Here is a 22,221-nt window from a genome sequence, read left to right on the forward strand (position 1 = left end):
TGCCCAATAAAATGTTGAAGATTTGCATGCAGCTCCTTCCCGCTTTATTGCTCATATTTATCACTCACCTCTGCAGGCTGCTTTTCAGAGTCCACACCAAAATTTAAGATGGCGTTTTGGGGGAATGGAGTATAACTTTCCCCTATAATTTCAGGTGAAATTATGGATTATTCAAGCAAGATTTCTGATCCATATCCAGAGAGCCGGCATGTGATTTCTGGCATTAGTGCACCTCAGTATTCCCAAGCAAGAATGGTCTCCTCCTTAGGAGCCCCCTATGGAAGTGTGTTGAGATCCTCCAATGGGGTGGTTTACTCCTCAGTGGCAGCTCCGATCCCATCGACATTTGCTATCACCACACAGCCTGGCTCTATTTTCAGCACTTCAGTCCGAGAACTGTCTTCTCTTCACGCCATTGATTCAGTGCCTTCCTTGCCAAACTTGCCACAGAGCCAGGCACTCCCAAGATCATTGCAATTTTTGACAACCGTAGTTTCTGAAAAAGACACTTCTATTGCTGGCATTGACCCAGGAATACAACCCCTCCCTCTAGAGGCCATTGCCACTGAGCCTCTAAAGCTGCCTGTCTTCAGTGCAGCTTCTGAAGCCTTCCTAGATGAAATTGAAGAGGAAGGAACTGTTCTCATTGACCCTGAAGAAGACAAGCAACAGCATCTGGACATAGAACGTGAGCTTCTGGAGCTTGAAAAACTGAAGCAGCAGCGCTTTGCGGAAGAGCTAGAGTGGGAACGTCAAGAAATACAGAGGTTTAGAGAACAAGAACAATTCATGGTTCAAAAGAAGCTTGAGGAACTGCATTCCATGAAGCACCACCTTCTCTATCAGCAGGAAGAAGAGAGGCAGGCTCAGTTCATGATGAGACAAGAAACATTGGCTCAGCAGCAGCTACATATCGAACAAATCCAACAGCTTCAACAGCAGCTTCACCAGCACTTAGAAGAGCAAAAAATTCACCAGATGTATCAATATAATTATGATCCTTCTGAAATGGGGTCCCCAAAAACGACCACAGATCAAGTCCTCCTCGATGGCCAATATGCTGCAAGCCACCAGTTCTGGCCTGGTGAGGAGGTGATCACCACTACCTCTGCTCTCCTGGGGATAGAAATTCCAGACAGCCAAGGCTGGTATGCTGTCCAGTCAGAGGGCATGACTCAGTACGTTCCCAAGCCAGGGACGTTCAGTTCTGTTTCTGAGCTATCTCTTAAAGATGTGGATGTGAGAGAGGAAAAGCAACTGAAAAAGAAGAGCTCTCCACCAAAGCTGCACGGCCTTTATGGGGAACACGATGAAGGCACTGAAGGTGAACCCAGGGGTCTTAAAAAGATAGTGGAGAGCGGCGTCCAAACGGATGATGAGGATAGTGCAGACTTAGTCTATGCAGACAGGAGACGCAGAACCAAAAAGAGCGTTGACACAAGTGTTCAGACGGATGATGAGGACCAAGATGAATGGGATCCCACCAATAGATCAAGAAGAAAGACCCGTGGAGGGAAATATGAAGGAAGCGCGGAAGTGGATAAGGCCAAACCCTTTCCCAAGGTCTCCAGTATTGCGGTACAGACCGTGGCAGAGATATCTGTACAAACTGAACCTGTCGGAACTATAAGGACTCCATCGGTCAGGGCCCAGTTAGATGCAAAGATAGAAATAGTGAAGCACATTTCAGCTCCAGAAAAGACATACAAAGGAGGAAGTTTGGGATGTCAGACAGAAACAGATTCAGATGCTCAGAGTCCCCCATATCATAAAGCCACTTCCCCTCAGAAAGATAAAAAGCGCCCAACACCATTAGAAATAGGCTATTCATCCCACCTTCATCCTGAAAACGCCCTTCAGGTAGCTCCTTCAGCTCCTAAATCTCCCAAAGTCCTCTATTCTCCCATTTCACCTGTTTCTCCAGCTGCAGTCATGGAGTCGGCCTTTGTGCCCTATGAGAAGCTGATGGCTGAAGAGACGAGTTCTCAGAATATGCTTCATGCCGACGTGCCCACGGGTGCTCAGCTGAGCCCAGAGTCAGCCAAGGGGATCCAGCGCTCTTTGTTGGACCCAAAGCCTCTGAGCCCCACGGCTGAAGATCTCGTCTCCAGAGCTCATTTCCAGTACGCGGATAGCTTCCTGGTAAGAAGGCTTCCTTCACCTCTTGACAATGAATTGTTGTGCTCTACACTGTAGTAATGAGCATTGCTTTGTTAACTGGCTGGAGTAGATGAAATGTTTATGGAACAGTTTTGGAAACGAAGGCCTGTCATGTTAGAAACCAGGATAAGTTTACTTTAAAAACGGAATTAATACTGCAAGAAATATGCTATTGATATTTCACTGAAGAAAGAGATGGTCCTGAATAAGAGCATCTAATTGCAATATCTACTTTATTTAAAGTTGAAAAGAGATATACTGTAGTTATTTATTTACATAATTAACTTATCAACATTTTTCTTTGTACATTTGGTCTATTTTTAAAAACTTAAATGTATTCACATCACAAGGACACACTTGTATGTACACTAGCCTTTTTCTTTCTAAGTTTTTTTTCCTCCTCTCTGTGTACAGTAAAGGGGTTGTAATTAAGTACAGCTCCTTAAACACATGGAATATATGGAGCATGTCTACTTTTGCAGGAAGATGAGTTGCTAACGATTTGCTCAGCTTCAGTCTTGTTGGTTTTGTGTGTTCTACTTCTCCAAGAATGTTCAGTCGAGTACAGCTGAGTTCATCTTATGAGCTAAAAATCACCATAATCAGAAGCGGAATATTTTGGAAGTCAATATTTTGGAGGTCATTGTGTGAAGAGTATCCTTGGTATCTGGCCGGCAATGTCACTCAGATCTGCTCTGTGGACAGGTCCAACGGAGGTGCCTGGAGTATGGATTTCTGGAGGGAGCTTCCAGCCGTGCCTCCCATGGAAGGGGATAGGGTGCTCCAGATTGTAAGCTCAGCCATCCATGAGTTAGATGCAGGTGATCAACGCCATGTGGGAGGTGATCTGTCGTAGGATCAATGCAGTGATTTCTGCTTCTTTGAGTGGGGTCTCAAAGCTCCCTTGGTCTTGAAAGAGGAGAATCCACACCCACTCCTTAAGAGGTCATCAATTTTTTTCCCCGGACTCCAATCTTTCATATTCAGGGAAGTTGTAGAGTGGGTAGCTGCTAAAGGCAATACTCCTCTATTTTTAAAAAATATTTATTTGTTTGTTTGTTTATTTGGCTGTTTATTTATTTATTTAAATATATATATTTTTGGGCAGCATGTGTAACAAGCTAGGGCAAAAGCAATAAATATTGCTTGATTTTTCTGTCCGTTTAGAAATCCAGAGTGACTGGATGGTATTTTCTGAGAAATTATTGATGAAATTCTATCAGAGATGATACATTTCATATGTATCTCCAGTGATTTATCCTAACCAAATTTTGAAAGTTGAATATGGACTTGCCATGATTGAGAAAGATTTACATCTATGAAACCCCCATTACTTTCCAATGAAAGTTTATATTCTTGTATAATGGTATGCCCCAGTGAGAAGATATGAGGTCAGAATCCATCTAATTTGTATTTGAGAAATTAGTTTTATTTAGCTAATATGGGCCAAATTCATTCTGTATTTCAAACAAATCAATTGGATTCAGTTGTTCCAAACTAATATGTAGTTTTAAACATATTCATTTCCCCCCCTCTACCTCTCAAAATTTTGTAATATAATCCTCAATCTACTTCCAGAAGGGGTTTTAATCCTACATTTTGTGTGCATTTTTAAAAATCATAAATACTAAAAATAGAATACAATAGGCACAAAAATATACATATGAAGAACTATTAAAAGCCCAAAACAATCAAAAGGTGTGAAGCCTGTTGAATGAAGACCATTAGAAGCAAAGCAGATTTGCAGCAAGAAAGTGTAGTCTGGTCTAGCGAATGGTATTGGGGTAAACTACTTATAGCTCGATTTTCACTTTCTTATGTCAGGCATTTAATTGTTTTAAACTATCATTTTGGCTTAGCGTTTTTCTCCTTTTTGTGTGTGTGTTCTGCTTAACATTACTTGCCTTCCAAGGGAATTGTATGTAAGATACAAGCCAGAATTGACTATTCCCAATTAGATATAGCTTCTAGAACGTATACATTGAAGGTAGGTAAGGCATGTTCCTGCCACTCATGGGAACTGTTTCTTCACTGATAAATTGCCTAATGCTAATCTTCTCTCTGCTCTTCCACTTCTAGTATAAATATGTATATATATATATATGTATATATATATATATATGTATATATATATATATGTATATATATATATATATATATATATATATATATATATATATATATATATATATATATATATATATATATATATATATATATATATATATATATATATACACACACATACTCAGATTTTTGTAGACATCGATGCTGTTTTGGCAGTTGAATAAAGTTGGCAAAATCACACTTTTTGGTGCCACCATAGTCTCTTCAATTTGCACAACAATCTTACGTTCTAATAGAAGATAAGGATTGCTGCAGGCCTAAAATATTATGGGTGATCAGGTCATGAATTGATTCTGCTGTCCCACAGAAGCATCATACGTATCTTAATCCACATTCTTGTTCCCAGCAGTGGCAAGGCAAATGGTTCAATAAATCCCCAAAGAATCCTTCCATAGTGCTGGCTCTCCAGTTCCCCACAGGCAGGTCCATTCTGCTCAATGGGTAAAAGAAACCGATAGATCCCTTCTTTATGAATTTTATTGATTCATTTTTAAAACTGTCTAGAACAATGATAAACATTTTATTCTGTAATACTGAGCTCCATAAGAGCTCAGTAAATTGTATCACATATGTTGAAATACTGATGGGTGACACGTTGTGCTATCCGTTTCCAAAACAATGTATCTTCTCTGTTTCTGTGTGCAGCAGGCCAAAGAGACTTTGGGTGCCGCAGCATCATCGGGACTGCAGAAGAAGGTCAAGAGAACGCTACCCAACCCACCTCCCGAGGACCTTTCGGTAGGGACACAACCGGCCTTCTCTACCGTGGGATCAGTTTCACGCCGGAGGATATGCAGAAGCAACACAATGGCCAGAGCTAAAATCCTCCAGGATATAGACAGAGAACTAGACTTGGTAGAAAGAGAGTCTGCTAAGCTTCGCAAAAAGCAAGCAGAGCTGGATGAGGAAGAAAAAGAAATAGACGCAAAACTCCGGTACCTGGAAATGGGCATAAACCGACGCAAGGAAGCCCTGCTGAAGGAAAGAGAGAAGAGGGAGAGAGCCTACTTGCAAGGGGTAGCAGAGGAACGCGATTATATGTCCGACAGTGAAGTCAGCAGCACCCGGCCGGCCAGGGCAGAATCCCAGCATGGCCTGGAAAGACCGAGGACTGCACCCCAAACAGAATTTGATCAGTTCATACCCCCCCAGACACAACCAGAAACTCAGTTTGCAACCCCTACTAGTCCTTACACGCAGTACCAATACTCTTCCCCTGCCCTTCCTACTCAGGCACCCACACCCTACACGCAGCAATCCCATTACCAGCAGCAGCAGCCTTTATATCAACAGCAGGTTTCGCCCTACCAGACCCAAACCGTGGTGCCCGTGTCCTTCTCTCCTCAGGTTCAACCCCCATCAACATTACAACCTTCCTATCAGCTCTCCTCTCCGTTGATGATGATCCCACAAAAGGCAAGGCAAACTTCATTATACATGGAACCCAAGATAACAACAAACTATGATGTCATCCGCAACCCGTCTCTCATGATAGCGCCCGCGTCCTCTGATAGCGCCTACTCAGTGGCTCATCTGGGCAGCAAGTATAGTACTTTGGATCTGAGGCTGGGACTGGACGAGAGGAGCAGTCTGGCCAGCAGCCCCATCTCCAGCACCTCCGGCGACTCCTTCTATGCAGACCTTGAGCACCACAGCACACGCAGTTATGTGCTACTGGATGATATGGGGGATCTCACCAAAGAAGCGCCAACCCTGAGTTCAGTTTATGGGCTGCACGAAAAGGATCTCGGCAAAGCCGATAGGCTCCTTCGGACCACTGAGGCCCGGAGAGTGCAAGAGGTCCCAGATTTCCTCTCTTCCCTGCAAACGTCTTCCAGGCTGCACAGCTACATGAAGACCGATGAAGACACAATGGAGGATCCCTATGAACTGAAACTTTTGAAGCATCAGATCAAGCAGGAGTTCCGAAGTGGCACAGAAAGTATGGATCACTTGGCTGGCCTTTCCCACTATTATCATGCAGATACGAGCTACAGGCATTTCCCCAAGTCTGAGAAATACAGCATCAGCAGGCTGACTCTAGAAAAGCAAGCCGCTAAGCAGCTTCCAGCAGCCCTTCTTTATCAGAAGCAATCCAAGCATAAAAAGGCTTTGATGGATCCCAAATTATCTAAATTTTCACCCATTCAGGAAAGCAGAGACCTTGAGCTTGATTATTCAACTTATTTGACTTCCAACACCTCTTCGGTTGGGAGCATCCCCTCCAAAGCAAAACTTCTCCAAGATGACATAACATTTGGCCTTCGGAAAAACATTACAGACCAGCAGAAGTACATCGCTCCCACTTTGTCTCATTCCCTGGGAACGAGCCTTGGGGCAGCGCTGAGTGTCTCCATGAGGTCAACTTTGCAGGATGAGGTGGACAAATCTTACACCAGCGCTAGCAGATCTAGACCATCCTCCAGGCCGTCCTCTGTCTACGGGCTCGACCTGTCGCTCAAACGAGATTCTTCCAGCTCTTCTTTAAGGTTGAAAGCCCAGGAAGCCGAACCTCTCGATGTTTCCTTCAGCCACGCAGCTCCTTCTGGAAGAACTAAGCCTACCAGTCTACCCATAAGTCAAAGCCGAGGGCGGATTCCAATAGTCGCACAGAACTCAGAAGAAGAAAGTCCATTAAGTCCAGTGGGGCAGCCAATGGGGATGGCCAGAGCGGCTGCTGGGCCGCTGCCCCCCATATCTGCAGACACCAGGGATCAGTTTGGCTCAAGCCATTCCTTGCCCGAAGTCCAGCAGCACATGAGGGAAGAGTCACGTGCTCGGGGCTACGATCGAGATATTGCCTTCTTCATGGACGACTTCCAGCACGCCATGTCAGATAGCGAAGGTAAACCAGACTTCAGGCCGCCTTCTCCATTTCACAGCACAAACCCTAATTTTATGCATGTGTCTGATTTCAACATCTGTTGGGAAGTAGGGGGACTTTTTTTAAAAAAAACATCTCTCTACATTTTTGTACATGTAAATATGTCTGGAGTGTGTAGGCATGTTCTTCTCAGCTTGCTGACCTCGCTGTACATTGGCAGACTTGCATTTTGTCACTTTTGTTTGCATGTGCATTTTTCTTTGCTCTTTGCTGGTATGTTCAGAAAGTCCCCCCCCCCCCCCAGGACTGGTTTAGTGGGCGAGGTCTTCGGGGCACTATTGTTAAGGATGAGAAACCACATTATTGATTGTAAGAACTTAATCAACACAAGATCTTGATTAAACACAGTTTCACCATTATTTCCCTTACCTCTGAGCTTCAAGCCTCACTTGCTCCTGTGTCGCCTTGCCTGCCGTAATATGTTATCGCCACCTGTCCCTGGATTACCGAGGGCTGAGAGATGGGCAGCCAACGGTTGCAGGTAGAGCTGGATCCCAGGAGGGACAAAACACCCTCTAAGCAGTGGGTTCCCTCTTCTACAGCAGAGGGTGGCGGATCAGCTCCAAACCCCTCTTGCTCTGCAGGCCCCCTTTGGAGGTCACCATGCTGGACCGGTAGCGGAGAGGGAGGGGACATGGACCTGACTGCTATGAGAAAGCTGTTTAGCAAAGACTTGGAATGAGAAACTACAGCAGCGGTTTTAAGATGTGCAAAAGTGGAGTTCTCACTTAAGATGAAACAAATGGGTGTGGAATCCCCTCACTACGAATAAAACTCATGAATTGATTGGGGTTTATCAAATGGCAAGAACTGAAGATATCACTTACTTACAGATACATAACTTGTATCTGTAATTTCTTAGGCAGCAGGTAGATTGGTCGTCTTCAGTTTTTCTCTGTTGACCCAATAAAATCTTTTCTATTTTGGAAGGCTAGACGTTTAAAATAATGAATACGAACACCAAACTTTACCCATCTATCAATGCAGATTTTGGTTGCATTACTACATGCCATTTCACTTACTCTGTAGGAGCCAGATCAACTTGTTAAAATTGTTTTTTTGATCTCTGTCTATAGACTCCAAATCTTAAAGGAACCACTGGCATATTTCACTGGCAACACTGTGTGTTATGCATATATCCACTTAAACGGACTGCAGCTGCTCAGTGAAGATTGTTACAAGGCCCAAGACCTCCTAGTTTACAATAACTTCGCTATACTAAAGAAGGATTCCCAACACCATAAAAAGGCCCAGCTTTTTACTGGGGGGAAATACATGGGGATCCTCTTTTATTGAAATAGAGATATATATCTGTCATGCGGTAAAGGAGATGCGAATTTTGATTTCATTGCTGCAACTTAGAAAAGCTTTTTTTGCCCAATTCTGTAATCTCAGAAATCCTGAAAGCCAGTGCTTGATGGTGGATGCTTTTATGTTAGCCTTATTATGAAAATTACTAAAAGGGATTGCACGCTATTATCTCAGTCTGTAAGAGCAGTAAGAAAGATAATCCTGGCAATTTGAGTCTGTTAGCTTGCTCTCAATAATCAGTAAATTATACCCTGTAAATTTGATCCATGTCTTCTTTCACCGTGGTTGTTATAGAGATGTGAATTACAGTTTTCTTATTCCTAAAAGAATTACTTGTCTACTTCATCAGAGCCACGTAGGTGCCAGTACTGAGTCCTCTTTCTGGGGCAATTATGACAAACAAATGCTTCTAGTTAAGAAGGCAGATCTCTTCATTTTCCAACTGAACATGTGATTCTGTGAACACATGTGTGTGTGTGTGTGTGTGTGTGTGTGTGTGTGTGTGTGTATGAATGTATATGAATGTATATGTATGTGTGGAGATGTGTATATAGAGAGATTGTGTGTGTGATACATACATACAAATAGGAGAAAAAGAAAAAGCAGATTATTAAACAACATTAATGTGTGTGTGTGTGTACAACACCATGCAATGTTAATGTTGTGTTTAATAATCTGCTTTTTCCTGTTTATTTCTATATTGTTTATGTTTCTGAATATCTTAGTATTTGTTTGATTTTTAGCTTGAGCCATGATTACCTGTCCTGTTACCACAATTTGTTTTGGTTTTGTTATTAATGTTGGTCTATAACTGCAGTAACATTTATAGTATTAAAAGTAGATGAATTATCAAGAATATATTATATATCTGTAAATTACACTTTTAAAATTTAGTCTTCAAATCGGTATTTTTTAAAATTAAATTTATGTAAGCAGATAGAAAGATTGGTTATTTTTGTAGTTTAATTTTTTTGAACTGTATGGCTCCCCCTCAGAATCTGCCCTCAAGAATTCCCTATCAGCAATAAGTATCTGTCTGGAAAGTGAACTCAGAAGTGAACAGTAAAGCAATTTGAACGCCTGACAAATCATCTTGTTATTATATTCTTATCCTAACAGCTCGAATACTCCCGCCTTCTCCTATTTTTCCCTCAACAACCAACTCTTCGAGGTAGGTTCAGCTGTGAGAGGCTGGCCCAAAGTCTGCCTCGCCTGGGCCTAGAACTCACAGCCTCCTGGTTCCTACTGCAACCACGGCACCAACTGGTTCTCATGTTGGTGACACCAAAACATTTTATCTCCAAATTTGGTTGATGTGATCTCAGGGCCTGCGTATAACTCAAGGACCGTGGCTCCCTTAACCAACTGCCGCACAACAGGAAAAGCACGTTGTCCATCAGTGTTTTTCAGCCTTGGCAACTTTAAGATAGGTGGGTTTCAATTCCCAGAATCCACCAGCCATCACTGGGATGGATAATGGTTTAGGCGCTGCACAACATACGGTATTTCATTAAAGGTAGAGTTATTATTATAGGAAAAAGAGGAAAGTAGAAATGATTGGTTGAATCTGTTTGTATGTTGTCCTAGGTAGGATTTAAAATCAGTGGATCCCCAATATTTATATAAATGTCGGCAATGTGCTAAAAGCAGGAAACACATTTTTAAAGTTATGTTAAAATATACTTCCAAGCCCATTGTGGGCATAAATGCATCATTTCCATAAAATTTGCCCTGAAGGTAAACATTGCTTGAACTCTGAAGGTTGATTCTCCATCTACTATCACAGCCACTAGCTACGTCGAATGCAACTGGGACATACCACATTCTGATATTAGTGGCCATGATTGGAATGCAGGTAAAAGGCAGTCTCCAAACACTTATACACATGTTTATGAAGCCACCTGCCGACAGAAACCAATTCAGAAGTGTTTAAATATTTAAGTAACTAAAGGCCAAAGGGATTAAGTTGCTCTAATATCTACACAGTCTTAATTGGGCACCGCCCATTTGTGTTTGCGCCTAATTTACATTTGTCTGCTTCATCTTTTGTGTGCTATTTTAGCCTTGCAATGCATGCCCAGGTATGAGCTGCTCTGTGCATGTTGACTGCGCATCCAAGATTGTTAGTCTTCCCACGTCTCCTACTCAGAGTCTATGCTGTGTCCTTGGTTTTTAAAGCCTACCACCTGCGTCGAGAAGAAACAGATTGGTTCGACAAACCTCGGGAGTCCCGTCTGGAGAATGGGCCTGCTTTTGACAGAAGGCTGCCAGATAAGTTAGCCCACTCAAGACCACCGAGCCAGCATCAGGACCAAGTAAGAACGCTATTTCTTTTCGGTCAAGAATATTGCTTAAGAAAGTCCATTTCAAGAAAATCCCATCCTCCAGTCATTTTGCAAAAAGTATGATAGGCCTTTGCATCTCTTTTTAATGGTTCTCACACTGACCTGCACCTAAGAGCATTGACCTCAAGTGCTTTGACTAAGAAGACCAAAATGAAACGGTTCTCACGAATAAATGCAAATCTACGTGTCCCAGGGTAATAATGTTGCTGGATCCAATTGGGCTCAGTCACTGGGACCAGAGGCGTGGGGTCTTCTGAGCGTTCGGATTCATGCTGGAGCCCATCCTCAGGGAACCCCTCTCTCTTCTGTCACAGAAGTCCCCTAAGGTTGGGCTCCAGCATGAGTCCCAACGCTCAGAAGACCCCACGCCTCCTCTGGTCCTGGTGAACAGCCCAGATTGGACCCTAACATGCTTCTCCCCTACTTCTGGCAAAATAAATGGATAATAATGCCAGTGATTACATTTATCTGCAACGCAGGTCTGTCCCAAGCATTTTAATCAGAAGTAAGAATACATTAGGGTGTCTGGACTGGCATTGTTGGGGAAATCCAGGAATAGTCCCACAACAAGATCTGGGATTGAATCGGCCACGTATCTAATTTTCTATTGCCCCTGAGGTCCTTCTTAGAGCTTGGAACCAAATGCTCCACTAATCATAAATCACTTCAGTTGATCCCAAGAGGCAACTGAGCTGTTAAGGTAAGGAGCTAAATTCTGTGCTACAGCAATTGAAGTTGTTGTATATGAAGACGTTCACATTCTGCATGGTTAGTTTCTGTTACAAACAGGGCTTATATACCACATATTTTAGCAAGTGTTTTTGTGTGGGCTACAATACTCCATAACTAAGATTAAAAAATAAAATCTGTCTTAACATCTCTTTGAGGGCAGCATCAACAAATTACATAAAATATCCAAATATTGATTTGGAATTAGCATTTTATCAAAAGGACTTTCAATGCAGTGGTTTCAATTTTGGGCAGGTAAAAAAAAACGTTCCCCCTTGACTTGTGCTCCATCTCTTTCCTGGCTTTCTCCAATGTGTAGCTGTGACGAAAAGAGAAGACTTTCCTCTTGTTTAGATAAGTGAGGAATAATCAGAAAATGAGGCCATATTTCACAAAAAATGAAAACATTCATGAAACCTTTTCATTCAGAGCTATCTAGAACGGCACTGTTTTTGGCCAATGTAATCTAAGCCAAGAATTAGGAAATTCCTGTTTTTATAGGAATTACCTAAGAGTCGGTAATTGAGCATTTCTGGCAGTGAATGGAAGGCAGCCCTTCTGCAGGTTTTGCCTTTGGAAGCTTGCCTCGCCAACTCCTTGCCTGGTAAATTCTCTTCTCACACTGCTGCTTCGGCTACCGTGTCGTATTAAATGGAAGGGGAGACCTGTGTTATAAGGTTACTTATGTAAGCAGATAATAACAGGCAGATTACATAAGTGACATATTTGTGCATTAGATTTTTTACAGCATTCACGAACTGGAAAACAAGTAACATTTGGTTGGAGACCGTTGCTTTTGCTCCCCTGTTTTTCTGCCTCAGCTACAGCAGTAAAGCTAATGAGCCTTCTACTACCAGACACGCAAAACAAACAAGGATCCCAAATAAGCATAAATAAGCAAACACGAGCATCCATGGACCTCTCTGCAAAGTGTACAGCCCAATTTTAAAAATCCAAAAAGCTTCGAAGCATCGCTGCAAATCACAGCGGTTCCTACATTAATAGTGTATTCCCTTCTTTCCGTCACCGTACAGACCTAATTCCCCTTCAATAATCCACATATACAATAAGTAAAAAACAGCTCCATAAAGATCACCTGTTGGAAATGTCATTTGGACATACAGAGGATGGGAGAAAAACACATTTTGGCTTGGTCTGAGGATAAACCAAGGGGCAGAGGTTGGAGCGTAGACAAATGGACCGGAATGTTTTCTTGAACGTGCCATTTAGGACCGAAGGTTCAACAGATTCACTTCGATCTCTCCCTCTGAACAATTGTTCTGGCTCAGATTCCAAAGAAATTTCTCAGTTGTCTCCTGAAAGGCCTTTTTTAAATCAAACCTTTGTTTTGATTTCATCCAATAAGCAATTTATCAGTAACAACCAAAGACCATAAAGAGATCAGAAAATTGGAAGTATTTTTTTCTCAAAGAGAACTCAGCCATTGGTTTCTTCGAGGGGACATCAACTGACCATCTGGAGGAGTGACTTGTTCATTGACACCTGCCGGAAAGTTTATTTTTTACTCTAAACTCTATCCTTGGATTACATGGTGGTCTCCCATCCAGCTACTGCGTCTTAGATCCACTGTACAAATAAAAGAGGAACTGTAACAAACTTGATCAATATTATTCCCCACTCCAAACTTCTCCTACAGTTGGTCCCAATAAACATTCAGCTCAGTAGACCCTGTTTTTACAAAAATGCAACCTATTTATCCTTGAAACAGTCGTTGCCAAGCACAAAGTATAAGGACCATACATCAAGCTGCAATCCGAAAAGAATTTATTGCTTATGTCTATACACAGGAATTCAATCAACTAAAGTTCAGTACTAAATCTGTGCCAGATAAGGGTCAACAAAATTCAAGAGGGGTTGGACCATTTGTGGCAATGTAACAACTCCAAACTGATGACATGTTTAACTCTGCCCGTCCCAGCTCTGCTTGTTTTTCCCCTACAGTAATAATAATAACAAAAATGCCAAATCCACTCTAAACATCTGACTGATTTTGCGATGAACCATAATAAGTTATTACTTGTGTGCCGTCCATCACTCAAAGATTCTGATCCAACATATGGCCAGAATTTTAGTTTTCTTTGTATTTTCCAGAATTTAATACATTCAATTTTTTTGAACAACTTGCAGCAGACCATAATGTTCAGATGGAATTAGCTTTTTACAGGAGTATTTTGATTTCTTTGGAAGATGTATTGATGGCCAACGCAGCTTTCAAAGCAATAGTATTATTACAAGACAATATTTGAACTGTCCATTTTGGCTGCTATATGTCATGCCACAATTTTTTTTATTTTTTATTTTCAAAACAAACATAAAGAACCTTCTTCTTTACATACTGTAGAAAGTGTATCAGTTGGTTACAAAGGTTACAAAAAGCTTTCGTGCATCTCTTCCACCGTCATCAAGTTTAGTTCATATCAACTCTAGTATTTTATCTCAGCGGTTTATACATATTGCCATCATCATACCTCTAGGTATGGAGGAGGAGGCAGGGCCAGCGTCGCGACAATATGGTTGTATGGTCTCAATGCTCTGAGACCACAGCCAAAACTTTTGTCACTGGGGGGTCCAATGGACCTAAGCCGTCCCGAAGAGACAGTGAACAGGAAGGATACGTCTTGCTGATTTTGGGGATATCGCAAAATCCCTGAAAGAAGCAAGAGAAGTTCTTCAAGCCAGCGACAAAAAATCCAGCCAAGGCTAATGAAGTCGGGGCGGCTCCAAAACGGAGGATATGGAAAGAGAGCGTGTTTCCAGCTGGTGAGGAATTTTTATTGTTTTAAAAAAGAGTCTGCCTATAAAAACTTAAAAAATAATTTAAATTCAAGAATAGAAGATTTAAGCGGCGAAATTAAATTTGGAATGGTTTTGGACAGTGGTTATCTCTTTTTTTAAAATGCTTTTTACATGAACGGAATTTCTACAAGCTTTTTAAAATGGATGGATCAAGTCTTCTTCTTCTACCTTTTCTTTGTGACTTTCTGTGATCTATAGAACAAAGTTTTTCTCCTCATTGTTGTGGATACTTTTCTAATTCATTAGAAAAACTCATTTAAAGATCGGATTACTTTTTTCAATTTGAAATATAAAATAGTTACAAAAAATAAACTTTTTAACAGCGCTGCGCTGCTCTAATGCTGGGAGGTTTTCTTGAACGGAGTTTGTGTATTCAGGCGGAACTTTCTTTGTTTAGACTTGCGGCTTGGCTACAGAGTGATGGGAAGGGGGGGCAGATGTCCCTTTGAAGTGCACTCAAAGTGAAACCAAGGGTCTTTTGAACGTATGCTTCAATCATGTTGACCTTCCAAGCAAGAGCAGCTGTGTATGATAATATGGCATCTCAGGAGAATGTAGAAGCTTCAAACTTGCAAGGAGTATTTGCAGAATTGCAAAAATTATTAAATACAGAAGAGAGAATGGAAAGAAAAATGGATTACTTGGAACAAAAAATCAAGAATGTTTATCAAATACAAAATGAGGTGATTGAAACTAAAAAAATCAAAGTGCAAGATGAATATAAAGAGATTAAACCGGTTGACATTTATGGCAATTGGTCTATTTTTGAAAAAAGAAAGAATGTAATATTGAAAGAGGAATTAAATGAAGAGATTTATTCCAAAGGGCAAGATATAGAAGAAGAAGAGAATTAGAGAAGAGGAGAAGAAGAAGAAAATTAAAGAACCTATGGACTATGGAATCTTATTGGCAAAAATATTGATAACACTGCTGACAATCAAAGACAAGCTGAACAAGGAAACAGAAAGAGGGCATCAAGAGTACATGAGAGATTTTACAAGCAAGGAGTTGCTAAGAGAGGTCCATACAGATCTGATTAAGAAAATGTTTAGCAGATTAGTTCCACAAATGGCAGAAGATATGAGAGTGTTTTGTTATTGGAAAGACAGGTTGATAGATGGAAGAGTATAATTCAAAACTAGGTAAACTTAGTGAAATTTAGTGATAATAGGTATAGTTAAATAAAAAATTGATAATGTTAATAATGTATACAATGTGTAGTGTTATGATAAGCAATAACTGGATATGAATATTGAATGATCATCATGAAGGGAAGGCTAGAAATCCTTTTGGATTATAAAGAATAATAATAATAACAACAACAACAACAGCAACAATAACAACAACAACAACAACAACATAAAAAGAATTAAAGTAGACACAGTTAAGTTTTGATTATTAGGGGGAAATGTTATGATATAGGATATAGTCAAATAAAGAAAGGATAATGATAATAATTCATACATATGTATGAGTATAATATAAGGAAACTGGATGCAAATTGTAAATAGTGATTTTGAAAGGTGGATTAGAAAATTTTGTTATTAAATATTACGGATGTTTAGCTAGAATAGGACATAAGGATTCAATGTTAATGGAGGATTTTAGATATAGTAAATGAAATGCCAATATGTGATTATGTACTAAATTTTGGAATATTTTATGATGAAGGACGTTTAAATAATTATAGTCAAATGGAGGCCAACTGAAATTCTTATGTGATCTTGAAGGGCACAAAAATATTTAATTTAATGTAAGTTAAATTAGAATAATTCAAAAAGGAGGCTGACACGATATAAGTTGCCAGAGTTAGTTTGCCTAATTGCAGAAAAGGCTGCTGTAGGCATTCCAGTGGCTCATGGCATTTTATTTTATATTTAATAATTTCACTTTTGCATTGACCATGCAATTCATTCCATGTAACCCTGGGTGGCTTCTCCCTGAGTTCTGGCAGGGAGGATACCAAAAACAGGCCCTTGTCCCAGGGTCGAGAGGGCTTTGTGATGAATAGGCTCTTCAGCTCACAAGGGTGGGTCTGAAGCGTTTCCTCCCCCTCCGGACCCTGACTGCTTCTGGGTGCTGGGTGAGGGCTTCCACCTCTCCCCCGTTCAACCCAGGCTGGACCTGGATAGGTGCTACACGTGGGAGATGCCTTCTCCTGGATCAATAGAAGCCTCAGATGGGGCGTTGACCAGCAGAGGAGCAAAGATCAGGCTGGAGGGGCACCTCCAACACAAGGCCAAAGCAAGCAGCGGGAAGCCCTGCTGTGACCCAGTGCTTAGCATGCCCAGGTCTGGTAGCCGCGGATAATCCAGTGGCCAGCCGGGCCAAAAGCCAGGCCAGCCACGTCCCATCATGACTCATCCACAGAGCTACCCAAGGACCAAGATTCGAGTCGAGAGCCCAGGTCGGTCTCCTAATGGCCACGAGTTCAGATCATCTGCTGCTTCTGTGGCTCTCCTTAGCTCTTTCTCCAGAAGGACTTTGGGGAGTTTGGCAGTAGGATAGTCGTAGTTGTGTATAAGAAGACTAAGGCAGCCTTTTTGAGAAGGGAACAGAGAAGAGCTTCTTTCAGAGGTGCCAGCATTGCCCTCTCCTATAAAGATGTGAAAACTTTCTCTATCCAGGAGAGGAGGGAAGACATCCACAAGTGCTGAAAAAAAAGCCTCTCCGCATCCTTGGGAGTCATAAGCTCCCCGCACAGGTTGCAAGAGCCTGCCTAAGCTCAAGTTTTCTCTTCCTTCACGGGAGAGGCAGAACGTCTCGGTCTGAGGGCGCATAATAATGTCTCTCGGCATTAAGGAGAGGGAAAACTCAAAAGTAGATGGGGCCAATTTATTTTTTATTTTTTTAAATACAATTATCACTTTTTCTAATTTTCATAACTTTGCTGGGGATTGGAAAGTTGCCATTGGGAAAAAAATAGGCCACAGCTCTTTTCCTTATCTATCTGGGGGATATTATGAAATTGAATGGTTTTTTTTTTTTTTTTTAGGAAAATACACTGAGCTACTTCCTTCCCTGTTGAAAGATGATAGAATAACAAATAGGAAGGAGACTTTACGGATTTTTCATTTTTGTTGCTGGAGGGTGGGTGGTTTAAATAGTATTTAAAAAATGGGCACCTTAATGTAACATCATGGAACAATCTTTCAGTATTTCCCTATATCTTAAATGTGAGCCAGTCTCTGACTGTAGTTTCAGGAGAATGTATTTATTATTTTGTACCCATAAGAAATTTATATAGCGTTTTCCCAGATTAAAGTGTCGTGACAAAGAAAGGATTTAAAACAGAAAACACTACACATTTTCCCATGTATTTTGCTTATTACTTTCCGTTTATATCTGTGAAAGGGATCTTGGAGTCCTAGTGGTTTATATCTGTGAAAGGGATCTTGGAGTCCTAGTGGACAACCATTTAAATATGAGCCAGCCGTGTGCAGCAGCTGCCAAAAAAGCCAACACAGTTCTAGGCTGCATAAATAGAGGGATAGAATCAAGATCACATGAAGTGTTAATACCACTTTATAATGCCTTGGTAAGGCCACACTTGGAATACTGCATTCAGTTCTGGTCGCCACAATATAAAAAAGATGTGGAGACAGAAAGAGTGCAGAGAAGAGCGATTAGGGGACTGGAGACTAAAACATATGAAGAACTGTTGCAGGAACTGGGTATGTTTAGCTTAAGAGAAAGAAGGACTAGGGGAGACATGATAGCAGTGTTCCAATATCTCAGGGGTTTCCACAAAGAAGAGGGAGTTAAACTATTCTCCAAGGCACCTGAGGGTAGAACAAGAAGCAATGGGTGGAAACTAATCAAGAAGAGAAGCAACTTAGAACTGAGGAGAAATTTCCTGGCAGTTAAAACAATTAATCAGTGGAACAGCTTGCCTCCAGAAGTTGTGAATGCCCCAACACTGGAAGTCTTTAAGAAGATGTTGGATAGCCATATGTCTGAAACGGTATAGGGTTTCCTGCCTAGGCGGGGTTGGACTAGAAGACCTCCAAGGTCCCTTCCAACTCTACTATTGTATTGTATTGTATGTCCACAAGAAATATACTGGCTCAATTAACTTCATCCTGCCAGCCACCATTTTCACCCTTTGCTGCAGGCAATCAAAATACAGTATTGATCTCCGGGTTTATAGGCATATTTATTACAAATATTTATAATGATTTTGAAACATTGTTAGGGCTGCGTGTGTTTGCCCAGTTAATTCAAAAGTGCACAGCTATGGATGAACCAACCCAAACAGAGAAGGCCCAGATATGGACACACACACACACACACAGGCTTTTTTCTGAATATGGACAGCAAGTGTAAGGAATATTTATGATAGCTGCACTTTTCACAACAATGTGAGACTCTCGTGGGGAGGAGATTTCATGAAAAAAAGGAATTTATAATTGGAAAGTATTGGGCCCTTCTTCAGTTCCAAAATATTCTCTGAACTTTTAAGCTAAGGTAGAAAAAGCATATGAAGAATTCATGGTTATTCAGATTTTGTACTTTTTTATTAAAACCATTTAGATATCTGCACAAACATTTGTTTTAATCTGTGGGTAAATATTATTCCAACCAGAGAACCAGGACCACTAAAAAGAAAGTAACCCTCTTACTTACAAATAGTCATGAAGATACAAGTAGTTTTATATCACAATTTATGACCTCAGCTTATGACTATTATTATTGAGCTTGGCAATTACAGTTGTAAGTTGTGTTAGTCAACTGGTGGACCATCCTATGGCTGATATGATTGTATGACCATTTTTGTGGTGGTCATTAAGTGAACACCACAGTCATTAAGCAAAGCCGTTGTTCATTAGGGATGTTTTTTGCCAGAAACCAGAAGTAAACACCGGTTTACGGCAAACAGTCCATAAGTTGTGGTCCTGTGACTACAGGACAATGTGAAGGGCCATAAATGTGAAGAGTCGGTTGCCCAACCTCCCAAAATGCAGTCACGTGACTACAGGTGAGGCAGCCATTGAAACTTTGGAACCAGGTTGTAGATGTTACCTGAAATTATGCCCACCTCTATAGAGGCAGCTTAGAAGGTTCGTGGGCCCTTGACTTCCCAGCGTGCTCTGGTTTATTCCCTGTTTCTCTGAAAGGCCAGCATGGAAGAGCCAAAGCTGCCAGCTGGGCTCCCTGGCTTCTGATGCTCAAACCATGAAACGGAGAGCCTCCCTTCCTTGGGGATCAACATTACTGCGCACAATTGCAGTGGACTAGCTAGCTTCCTTGCTGGGTGCAATGGCAAATGCAAATAGTTGTACTTGCGGGTGTTAAAAAGAGGCAGTGTGACTTTCCAGACATAGCGTTTGCAAGACCAAGGCTTTAATTCAAAATAACTATTTAGCTAAGGGTTATGTGCCTTATCCTTAATCCGCATTTGCATTTTGTATTCCCTAGATTATTGGGAAGCCCATCCAGTACACCTTCCCTCACGCAAGGCTGAAACTCTTGAGCGACCCAAAGGATCATTCTGTTTCAGGTAAAGTAAGCCAGACTGCCCGGCTCCGTGGATTCCCTCAGAGCAGGGACATGGAGTGTGGACAGGGTGACAGAGTTGCCTACGGAGGAGGAATTATTCATTTCTGAGAAGGGTTGAAATTCTGCAATGCTTATTAAACGCTGCTTCCTTAGAAAGAATACAAGTTCTGTCAAAGATATAATACAGCTGGTTCTCATTTAGCAGCTACCACATTTGGTGACCATTTGCAAATATGAAGATAATTTAAAAATAAATTATCAATGTGCACATTTATGACCAAATTTCATCAGCCTGACATCAAAACTTTTCAGTGTGAAACTGATTAATGTCTGGTCGGTTCCAGGCAGTGCCTGGGGTTCTAATCAGCTAATTAAGGTCCCAGAACTGAGCTTGTTAGCTTGCTGTTATCACTTGTTTAAGCAATAACAGAATAATAGAGTTGGAAGGGACCATGGAGGTCTTCTCGTCCGACCCCCTGCTCAAGCAGGAAAACCTATACCATTTCAGGCAAATGGCTGTTCAGTCTCTTCTTAAAAGCCTCCAGTGATGGAGCACCCCACAATCTCTGGTCAGGTTACGTGGACGTCTGCGACCTACCACATGTTTATTGGACCCGTGCCCCTCCTGGCTTGTACTGGCATCCTGGGAGGTTACACGCGACTGGCTCCTGGGCCTAGTGAATGCTTCGTTGGGCGAGGGGTCTCTGCCGGCCGCCTTGAAAGAGGCGGTGGTGAGACCCTTACTCAAGAAGCCTTCCCTGGACCCAACGGAGCTAGCCAATTATCATCCTGTCTCCAACCTTCCCATTTTAGCGAAGGTTGTAGAGAGTGTGGTGGCCTATCAGTTTCCACGACACCTGGAGGAAAATGATTATCTAGACCCGCGCCAGTCCGGCTTCCGACCCGGGCACAGCACGGAGACAGCCTTGGTCGCGTTGGTTGATGATCTCTGGAGGGCCAGAGATAGGGGTTGTTCCTCTATCCTGGTCCTATTAGACCTCTCGGCGGCTTTTGATACCATCGACCATGGTATCCTGTTGCACCGGCTGGAGGGGTTGGGGGTTCGGGGCACCGTTTTACGGTGGTTTGGCTCCTACCTCTCCGGCCGGACGCAACGTGTGTTGGCAGGGGAGCAGAGATCGGCCCTGAGCTCCCTCACTTGTGGGGTGCCACAGGGGTTGGTTCTCTTGCCACTCCTGTTCAACACATATATGAAGCCACTGGGCGAGATCATTCGTGGTTTCGGGGTGGGATATCATCTGTACGCTGATGATACTCAGCTGTACATCTCCACCCCGAACCACCCCAACGAGGCCGTCGAAATGATGTCCCGGTGCTTGGAAGCCGTACGGGTCTGGATGGATGACAACCGACTCAAACTCAACCCCTCCAAGACGGAGTGGCTGTGGCTTCCGGCCCCCCGGTTCAACCAGTTACTTCCATCTCTGGCCATCGGGGGCGTGCAACTGGCCCCCATGGAGCGGGCGCGCAATTTGGGCGTCCTCCTGGATGCCCGGCTGTCCATGGACGACCATGTGACAGCCGTGGCAAGGGGGGCGTTCCACCAGGTCCGCCTGGTGCGCCAATTGCGCCCCCTATTGGACCGGGATGCTTTACGCACAGTCACTCATGCGCTGGTGACGTCTCGCCTAGACTACTGCAATGCTCTCTACATGGGGCTTCCCTTGAGATGCACTCGGAGATTGCAGTTGGTCCAGAATGCGGCCGCGCGGGTGATTATGGGGAGTACTAGATACTCCCATGTAACACCTCTCCTGCGTGAGCTGCACTGGCTTCCTGTGGTCTATCGGGTGCGTTTCAAGTTCTGATTACGATCTTTAAAGCGCTCCATGGCACAGGACCTAGTTACTTGCGGGATCGCATCCTGCCCCATACATCCCTGCGACCAATCCGCTCGCACAGAGAGGGACTTCTCCAGGTGCCTTCCACTAAACAGTGTCGGGGGGCGACGCCTAGGAGCAGAGCCTTCTCTGTGATGGGCCCAGCCCTGTGGAATGACCTCCCCCTTGACATCAGGATTACCTCCGATCTCCGCTCCTTCCGTGTAAAGCTCAAGACCCACCTTTTCCAATTAGCTGGCCTGGCTCAACCATAGTTTTATCCCATTGCTCCTGACAGTCTTTTTTAAATTTGTAATTTTAACTGAGGGTATTTTAATTGTTAATTTTAATTCTATTATTACTATTGTATGCATTTAACGATTGTTACCTCCTCCATGTACATGTACGTGTATGTGTTTGTATGTATGTTTATATGTATTGTATGTATATGTATATTTGTATGGGTTTTTATTGTACGCCGCCCCGAGTCCTTTTGGAGAGGGAGCGG

General features: G+C 42.4%; 1 protein-coding gene across 7 annotated transcripts in view; it reads left to right on the top strand.

The window, feature by feature from the left end:
• PCLO (piccolo presynaptic cytomatrix protein) overlaps window positions 1-22,221 on the top strand; it is a 100,679-nt gene that overhangs the window by 37,108 nt on the left and 41,350 nt on the right. For 5 of the 7 annotated variants that reach the window (XM_081956894.1, XM_081956896.1, XM_081956897.1 and 2 more), the window contains exons 6-9: window positions 155-2,142; window positions 4,933-7,132; window positions 10,661-10,797; window positions 19,792-19,873. In XM_081956894.1, coding sequence (XP_081813020.1) covers window positions 155-2,142; window positions 4,933-7,132; window positions 10,661-10,797; window positions 19,792-19,873 — 4,407 coding nt within the window. Of the gene's footprint in view, window positions 1-154; window positions 2,143-4,932; window positions 7,133-10,544; window positions 10,798-19,791; window positions 19,874-22,221 lie in introns of those variants that run through there. The other 2 variants (XM_081956899.1, XM_081956900.1) reach the window with 2 other exon arrangements.

This window comes from Natrix helvetica (assembly GCF_964273705.1).
Source record: "Natrix helvetica genome assembly, chromosome: 6".
Classification (NCBI taxonomy): Eukaryota; Metazoa; Chordata; class Lepidosauria; order Squamata; family Natricidae; genus Natrix; species Natrix helvetica.